Source organism: Musa acuminata, chromosome BXJ1-7 (assembly GCF_036884655.1).
Source record: "Musa acuminata AAA Group cultivar baxijiao chromosome BXJ1-7, Cavendish_Baxijiao_AAA, whole genome shotgun sequence".
NCBI lineage: Eukaryota > Viridiplantae > Streptophyta > Magnoliopsida > Zingiberales > Musaceae > Musa > Musa acuminata.
This window is the reverse complement of record NC_088333.1, coordinates 33,332,850-33,342,342: the sequence shown is the minus strand read 5'-3', so window position 1 is coordinate 33,342,342 and position 9,493 is coordinate 33,332,850. Positions and strand designations below refer to the sequence as shown.

Below are 9,493 nucleotides of genomic sequence, written 5' to 3'. Positions count from 1 at the left end.
ACACCCCGCTCCAACTGCTCGCGGGACCCATCGGGCATTTAGGTGCATGCGGGCGTCGAGTGGCCAGTGTAGGATTTACGTTTCGGCAACCGGTCAATCAATTCTCCCGTACAGGGGAATTCTTGTTAGACGAAAATGCCCCTGAGCACCGCAACGTGATGCGCCACCCGACAAATTGAGAGATGTCACTTTCGTCCCGTACAGATCTCTCCGGGTGTGTCTGTAATTGAATGTATTATCCAGGGGCAATTTCGTCCAACCATCGTGCGGGAAAAGCCTGGTGTCTCCGTCCCCGCTCTCTTTGGCCTCATTGAAGCCTATAAAAAAATATTAGTTAATCGATAATTATAATAATTGGTTTTGTGTTTATTTCGAATTCTATTGCTCTTTTTTTTTGGAATTTTAATTAGCGATAAAAAGAATTGGGGGCTTTAATGGAATGTCAGTGGTGGCCCGACACATCCCGGGAAACGAGACGGGAAACGGGGGATATGAAGGGAAATACTTCAAAGAAATCAATAATAGCATCCAAAAAAATTGATACCCTCCTCGGTTCCATTTATTTACAACCGAACCCGCGGCCCCACACACCCACGCTGGGTCCACTTCATCGGTGGTCGCCACTGCGGCGGTCGGCGACGAGGGCGTGGATGGCGCCGGAGAGGTTGTCGACGGCGGAGATGAGGCCCGCGAATCCCTGGCGCCGCACCTCCGTCCTGTCCTCCTCCAGCCGAAGCCGCCGCTCTTGCAGCTCCACCAGTTCCCGGTGGCGCAGCTCCCGCTTCTCCTCGCAGGCCAGCATGGTGCGTGCCAGCACCGTCGCGCTCCGCACCACGCTCGACCCCAGCCGCCGGAGCCGCCGCCGCTTCGTGTCCGGCTCCTCGGTCGTCGTCGTCGTCGCCGGCCCCTCGTTCTCTTCCGACTCCGACATCTCCGCTGCGCGATGAACAACGCACGAATGAAGAAGAAAGAAAGCCGTTCTTTTTGACACATAAAAGCCGAAAAAGACGTTTACTTTACGAAGAGAGAGAGAGAGAGAGAGAGAGAGGTCAAAAAGAAGCCCTTTAAGTACTAGAATGGAAATTATAATACGTAAAGCAATTAAAATGCTACAGCTTTAGAACAATATCATATTGAGCTTATGAATGCGCACCTATATACACCTTTTTGTTCTTATGATACAACAAGGTTGCATGGCAAGATGGAAAGCTTGGGAAGCATCGTATGATATTGCGTTCGACATCTTCTCATTGCAATGGAATCAGATTTACCCTCTGTCTCTCACTCTTTCATTCCAGTGAAAGCTTGTGCATGCAATAATGTCAGGTTTGAAGGAGGAGATACCGCAGGATATATAAAAGATATCAGACTGCATGCTACTTGATAGATTAATTTAATAGAATAGAGTGGAGCGACAAGAAAAAGAGAGAGATGGAAAGAGGATGGGCGTATCACAGGAAGATTGCATTTTACTGTCACACCTGTGAGAGCACCAACTTTTTGATCTTGGATACCTCAGAAAGCTATTCATACAGCCCAGAATCTGTAGGCTGGCTTAACTTTTGGCCTTGAGACAATGTGATAAAAGCCCCCCGCCCCAAAAGATTGTCTTTTATCTTCTTTTCTTCGTTCACTAAAAGGGTGTAGTAATGGAGAGAGAGAGAGAGAGAGAGAGAGAGAGAGAGAGAGAGAGAGGGTAATAATTGCTGGCAATAAGCCTCAGAGCATACCGGAAACGGACGGATGTGCGGACGATGGTGGTGGTGGAGGAGGGGGAGGAGGAGGCGGAGGCGGGGGAGGCAGAGGGTTGGCAGGCGGCAGCGCGAGGACGGGTGAGGGGAGAGGAGGCGGGGGACGGGATGGCACTGTGGTGGCGTTGGCTCGGCGGGCAGCCCTGCGGGTGAGGACGTCGGTCAGGGCCTCAAACACCTCGACGGCGAGGTTGGTCGGGAGGTTGCGCTCCTTCCGCTCGTGCCGCTCCATGGTCCAGTAGGATGGAAGCTCCCCACTGGCACCGGCTGCGGCGGAGACGCGGGACTCGTAGCCACGGACCTTCTTGTAGTCGCGGAGGAGGTTGTCCCACTTGTCATTGCACTGGTTCTGGCTCCGGAGGCAGCCGTTCCGCCAGCAGTAGTTCTCCACCCACTTCCACCTCTGCTCCGCGGATCGCAGGGCGCCTCCTCCCCCGGCGGGAGAGGAGGAGACCCCGGCACGGCGCTCGTCGTCGAGGCGCTTGGCTGTGATGAGGACGAGGGTTTCGTGGAGGGTCCAGTTGCCCTTGCGGTAGTCGCGGACGATGGCACCTGCGGAGGAGGGGGAGACGAGTGGGTGTGGCTGCGCTGGCGGTGGGTGGTGGTGGTGGTGGAGTAGCGCTAAGGCGTTCTGGTCGGTGGCTTCGGACATGGCTTTGTGGGCATCGGCTCGAGTTGCAATCTTTCTTTTCTTTTCTCTCTCGATCACAAGAGAGAGAAAAGGGAAACGGACAACAAGGGGCAAAGGGAAGGGGAGGGGGACGGGGTTTAGGCTTATAGCAGCGTTGGGAAAACAGGCATTGTGTCGTTTCCTTTTACGTATCGCCCCCTCACCAAACGAACCCTTCTTCCTTCGTTCGCCCCGGACGGTCGAAATTGACCACACCACCCTAACGTTTTGGGTCATTAACTATGATCCCCTTATAGTTAATTATGATTAGTATCTTGATTTTTATACCTTAAAAAATAATATTAGGATCCCAGGAATTACAAAGGTAAAATATTTAACTCAAATTTTATGAAAAAAATTGAATGTGTTGTCACATATAAAAAAAAAACATGAATGAAAATGATAAAAATATAATTTTATTATTTTTAAATTATTAAATTTATATTCACTTCTTGCTATAATCGATTTCTCCGTCTCTCTTTTTTTTTTTTTGACATACTTGCTCGTCGTTTGCCTATTGTACTCGCTTGACCTGCACCGCTTGACCACTACTACTCCTGCATAACTCGATCGTCGTCACACCTATAATGCTCGATCGTCATCGCACCTATATCGCTTGCCATTGTCGCTCCTGCACAGCTTGATCGCCGCCTCTCCTGCACCGCTTGTCGTTGCTACACCGGATCTACTCAACTGCTGTCGCTCTTATACTGCTCGACTGTCGCACTTGCATTGCTCACCGTCATTGCAGTGGACTCAGCCTGCCCATCGCACCTGCTCGACTACTGCACCTGCTCGCCCATTGCTTACCTGCCGCACATTTGGGGTGCATTCACTGTGGCACCAAAGGAGGCTGATGGGTTGATTCTGAAGCTTCTGGAGTTTATCAAGAGCAGAGTGGAGGATGACAAAGGTATAATTGAGCGATAATGGAGGGTTGGGAAGCTTTCTGTTGTGCATGAGGACGCACGATCTTGGGGTCAAGCAAGCAGGAGGGGTCATCTGGGTTCATGTTTAAGGATGATTGGATTTCCACCATCACTGATTCATCTGTTTGCTTTTGCTTCTGCTTGCATGTTCACTTAGTTGACTTTATCCATGGAATGACATCAAATTGTTTATATATTCCAATTGTACTAGCAATTTGTTATATGTTATAATCATGAGATGACAGCCACACAACAATATTTATTTTTCTTCAACCTTTCACAATGTTCCATCTAAAATAAGGAGGGCAGCATGAACAATGCTGCTTGGGGCCATTGGACTCCGATCCTTGATTCTTGTCGGTGTTGTGCCCAACGAAGTCCAAGAACTTATTGATCTCGGTGAATAGCATTAGCATTATGACAGAAGTGGAGCTTTTCTGACGGTGACAAGATTGTCATCGGCCATGGTGGGGATGACGAGGCGATGGGCGAGCGGTGCAACAGTGGCAATGGTGAGCGGTGCAAGTGTGGCAATCAAGTGGTGCAGGAGCGACGACAATCGAGTGAGTTCGATGCGATTGTGGTGAGCGGTGTAGGAGAGGCGACGATCGAGTGGTGCAAGAGCTACGATGGTCAAGCAAGTCCGATGCGATAAGGTCAAGTGGTGCAGGAGAGGCGATGTCGAGTGGTGTGGAGCAGTGGTGGTGAGCAGTCAAGCTGTGTAGGAGTGACAATGGTCAAGTGGTGCAGGTCGAGCAGGTGTAGTGGGCGAGTGGCGGGAAGTAGGTCGGAAAGAGGAGAGGAAGAGAAATCGATTAGAGTGAGAAATTGATATAAATTTAATAATTAAAAAATTATATTTTTTATCCTTTTCATTCACGCTCCTTTTGCATGTGACAATACCTGTGTTTGTTTCATCGATAAAGTTAATGACATAAGAAGAATTTGGGTTAAATATTTTACATTCCTAAGTATAGGGACCCCAATGCTACTTTTTAAAGTATATGGATTAGGATTCTAACCATAGTTAACTAAAGGGGTAATATGTAATTACCCATAACATTTGGGAAGTGGCCATCAGAGCTAACAATTAACAACTGTCTACTCCTGCTTTGCTTTATGTTTAACGGTGAGGCATCATGAAAGTTTGGGTGCGATGAGTTTATTTGACGAAAGGTGTCACCTAAGACTAAGGGATAAATATCATAAGATTTTTAAGTTTGAATTATGTAATTTAGGAGAGGGAGGGATGTTCATGATGATTCATGTATTTTTTTTCAACTTGATATTGAGAAACCATAGAGAGCATCACATGCATAGCAGAAAATACAAATAAAAAATGGTTATCCAAAAATAGATTTATCAAATCATCGTGCGAAGATCAGGAGTATAAAACTTGAAAGTGACAAAAATCACGTAAGGTTTAGACATTCTCACCTAGGAGAGATCGTATATCCACTAATCTATAGATCCTAGTCAGTGGATGAAAGAGCTTACATAAACTCCTCTCTAGCGGTGATCCACACAGCGGATGCAATGACGATGCACCTTCTCGCGTAGCATGTTCTTTCCTCATATTCACGCACTACAAAACTGCAGCAACCAAGGAGGGATTGGTCCCTCTTACTGTCGTCTCACACCAGAGAGGGGGCAATTAGCTAGAGGAAAGGGTAGAGAGGAGATGAAGGAAGTGGCGATAGTAGAGGTCTAGCCTATAACTCTTTTAGTCCCAATCCCTATTTATAGAGAGCCTCATTTGACTAACCATAATAGATCCTTCTTTTTGGGTATTGGATCTGCTGGGAAATCATGGATCAACATCTCATGGGTAGTGAAAAACAAAAACAAAATCAGATTTCCCAAACTCGAGTACTTAGTCATTGTGCGACGATTAGTGTATGAGAAAACCGCTAAACTAGAAACTGCACATATCATGTTAGAAGTGTTATCAAGGGAGATTGTATATCTCTGAAATTTCCAGATCCAATGGAGAGGATGAAGGAGAACTCACATACTCCTCTCAAACTGTGATCCACATAGCAGACGCAGTGATGAGCTCCTCAGATCGCTGCGAGATCTCCCTCTCTATGCACACCACAAGGCTACCAGGGCCAAAGAGGAGAAGAGGAGCTGAGGAGAATAGAAGGGGCAACCATTAGAAGTTTTAGCCTATGAATCATGAGGTTTATCCTATTTATAGAGGTGTAAGCAGCTTAACCCTTAATGGTTCCTATCCTTATTGGATATTGGATCTCCATCCAATTATCCAGTTGGATCTTATACACAAGATCCAAACTAGGGGCTCCGCGGATATCTTATATCCGCACCTCTACTCGTTGTAATATCCACCAGATGTGTGTGACCCTCTAGGCCCGATACCAAGTTGGCCATGAGTTGATCTTGCCAGAACTCCTTTTGACTCAGAACTCCTTTTAACATAGTGAATTATTATCTTCATAATAATTCACTCAACTCATCGACTATGGATGTACTAGGCCAATACGCCATAGTCCCTAGATGGTATAGGGGATCTAATCCATTGGACTTGTTTGTCCTCGGTTACTATATATCTAGAGTCACTCATCCATCTAACATCCCAAAGACCATATATTGGGTATGATAATGTCAGGCCCATATGGAATCCTATCCGAGTCTTGCTCCAATCGGATTCTTGGAGAGAACTCCTCTTTGAATCTAAATGACCATAGCCAAGGATTTTATTTGAGCGAGCATACATGGCATATTCCTCTCACGATATTGAGAGTGGATGATCCTCTATTGACACTCAATTACTTTTGTAAGATTGACTACTATTCCCGAGAACCGACTGTACTAGATCTGGAACTTTCAAATATGTAAGTTCAGTGTTAAAGAATGAAGTACTCATACAAGATATTTTTGGTGTCTCAAGTCTAAGGACTAGACATACAATTAGGACTATGGAATCACTGTCTGACTTCAAGTATCATTAATCGTCTAGCATTCCGTAAATGAATCAATTAGTGAACTTATTCTCCAATGAGCACATGCACTATCTAGTGTCCCCACTATTGAAACTTAGATTTTGATGATGAAACCAATTGATAGTGTTTATGATATGATCTGCATTTTGAGTGATGCAGGAAGCTTCGATCAGGAAGAGACAATTAAAGCAGGAAGAATCATGTTGAGCCGGAGTGAAACATGTCAGAAGATTGGACACCAAGTCGGAGGATCGGTCGATGTATCGACTGAAGGTTTTGGGCCATGAGTTCCAGCATCGGGCCAAGAAGAGTGAAAATTACTCTAAGGAAATCGGAGTTGCAGAGGTCAACTGGCCGATTGGGCAATATGTCGCAAGAGAGGACGATGCACCGAAGAATCAGACAAGACATCGATGAACTAATGACATGCCATACAATATTTGATTTAGCTTTGTAATAATTGTCTAGATCAAAATAGGTTTTAGGTGTAATTGGGTTAGAATTGGGCCAACTAAATTATGGGCCAGTTGGGCCCAAGTTTGGACTATGTTGGGCCAAGTGAAAGACCCAAACAATGACCCAACAAGTGGAACCGTTGGTGGCACAATCTCTGAGATTGTGTCAGGTGGTGGTACCGTTGGGCGGTGGTACGCCTACACATAATCTTCGAGACTATGTTAGGCAATGGTATCGCCAGATTGGGCGGTGGTACTGCCAGATTGGGCGGTGGTACCTCCTAGTATTAGTGCTACAGGCGATGGTACCACCAGTACCCGAAATGTTGGGAAAATCTTTGAGGGGGCGACATCACATGTGCAGCGGAAGAACAAGAAAACAAAATCCCCGATTCTCAAAGAGATGTTCGTCGTCGTGCGAAGATTGGTGCGCAAAATCCGTGAAACTGAAAAACTACGTATAGAATAGATTGTGTTACCTAGGGAGATCGTATATCCCTATTTCCTTGTAGATCCTTAGAAGAGGGTGAAGGAGGTCAAGCGTCCTCCTCTCAAGCGGTGATCCATATAACAGGGCTGCGACGACGCTCCTCAAAACTCTAGGCCTACTCTGAGGTGGAGAGGGGAAGGAGAATAGGAGAGGCAAGCAAAGGCTCTAGCCTATGAGGCTCTGAATCCCTCCTATTTATAGAGGTCCCCTGTCAAACCCTAATGGATCCTCGCCTAGTGGGTATTGGATCCGCATCCAATAACCTAAGCCTTTTAGATTAGTGGATCTCTATCCAATAATCTCTTATGGGCTCTTATTGGATCTTGTCCATGGGATCCAATAATTCAGGGGCTTATTGGATATCCAATAAGACAAGGACTCCGTCGGATATCTCATATCCGAACCTCTACTTATTGTAATGCCTACCATATGTGTGTGACCCTCTAGGCCCAATATCGAGCTGGCCGTGAGTCATACCTGTCAGAACTCCTTCTAACTCAGTGAATTATTATCTCTGTAATAATTCACTTGACTCATCGACTACTGATGTACTAGGCCACTACGCCGCAATCCCCAAACGATACAGGGGAATCCAATCAATTGGACCTGTCTGTCCTCAGTTATCGTGTACCTATAGTCCCTCATCCATCTAATATCCCAGAGACCGTATATCGAGCATGGTGTTGTCAGACCCATACGGTTTCTACTCGAGTCTCGCTCTAATAGGATTCTCCCAGAGAACTCTTTCTCTCTCAACCCAAATGACCATCGCCAAGGATTTGTCTGAGCAAGAACACATAGGATATTCCTCTCATGATGCCGAGAGTGGATGATCCTCTATCGACACTCAATATCCCTCGTAAGGTCGACTACCACTCCCAAAGACCAGCTGTACTAGATCTGGGACAGCGAAACCTATAAGTCTGGTATTAAAGAGTGGAGTACTCATACAGGACATCCTTGGTGTCTCAAGTCTAAGCACTAGATATACCACTAGGACTACGGAATCGTTGTCTAATAATAAGGCATCATCAACCATCCAACATTCCATAAGCGGATCAATCAGTGAACTCATTCTTCAATGAGCACTTGTACTATATCCCTAGTGTACCTACACGAGCAGCTATGAGACCCACTGCATCTATCATATGGACGGGTATACAGCACACCAGTCTGTTCGGTTATCACTGTTGAATCTCGTATTTTGATGATGAAACTACTTGATATATGTTTATGATTTAATCTGCGTTTTGAGTGACGCAGGATGCTTCGATCAGGATGAGACAATTAAAGCAGGAAAATCATGTTGTGCCGAAGGAACATGTCAGAAGATTGGACGTCGGGCATCGGGCCAAGAAGAGCGAGTATTGTGCCAAGGATATCAGAGTTGCGGAGTCAACTGGCCGATTGGGCAATAGGCTGCAGAAGAGGACGATGCGCCGAAGAATCGGACGAAGCGTCGAGGGACCAATGACATGTCGGACAACTTGGTTAATTGCTTAGGATTAATTGTCTCGATCGAAGTTTTGTTTTGTGTGCAGGATTAACTACGATGAGAGTAAGACAAGCAGTAGGTGTTGCGCCGGAGTCAAGATCATGATCACGTTGGGAGTTCGAGAGTTCGACGGAAGTTCGGACGGTCGTCGGAGGTTCAGCGAGAACAGATCCGAGAAGTCCAGAAGCTTGCCAAGCGAAGCTCGTCGGAACTCGCCAAGTGGATCGTCGCAAAGTCCAGGAGTATGCCGGATGTCCGTAGAAGGATCACCGAGGGCTTATCGGATGATCGACGGAAGTTCACCGGAAACTCGCCGGAAGAAGCGATTGACGCATCGGAGCATAGCTGCAGAAGTTGTCTCAGAGTTAATCGTAGTTAGCACGATGATTAAGCTTGAAAATGGGAGGTGATCCCATTAGCTTAATCTTGGGGCAATTGGGCCCCTGAAAAGATTCAAATTGGGCCGAATGGAGCGAACCATTCGGACCCTGATTGCACCAGGCGGTGCAACCGCCTAGGCCAGGAGGTGCAACCGCCAGGGCTGCGTGATTGGGCGGTGCAACCGCCCCAGCCAAGAGGTGCAACCGCCCAGGGCTCAGTCTTCGAGCTAGACTGGGCGGTGCAACCTCCTCTGTCAAGAGGTAGCACCGCCAGAGCTCAAGTTTCGAGCTCTGGCAGAGAGGTGCATCAGCCTGAGCTCAGTTTCGAGCTCTGCCAGGTGATGCAACCACCGAGCTCAG

General features: G+C 46.8%; 1 protein-coding gene across 1 annotated transcript; it reads right to left on the bottom strand.

The window, feature by feature from the left end:
• Positions 1-490: 490 nt before the first annotated feature.
• On the bottom strand, positions 491-2,510 carry LOC103973551 (trihelix transcription factor ASR3-like). Its single transcript, XM_009388158.3, has 2 exons — positions 1,731-2,510; positions 491-936 (listed from the first exon to the last, which is right to left on the bottom strand). The coding sequence occupies exons 1-2, from the start codon at positions 2,401-2,403 to the stop codon at positions 608-610; spliced, it is 1,002 nt and encodes a 333-aa protein (XP_009386433.1). The 5' UTR covers positions 2,404-2,510; the 3' UTR covers positions 491-607.
• Positions 2,511-9,493: the final 6,983 nt, after the last annotated feature.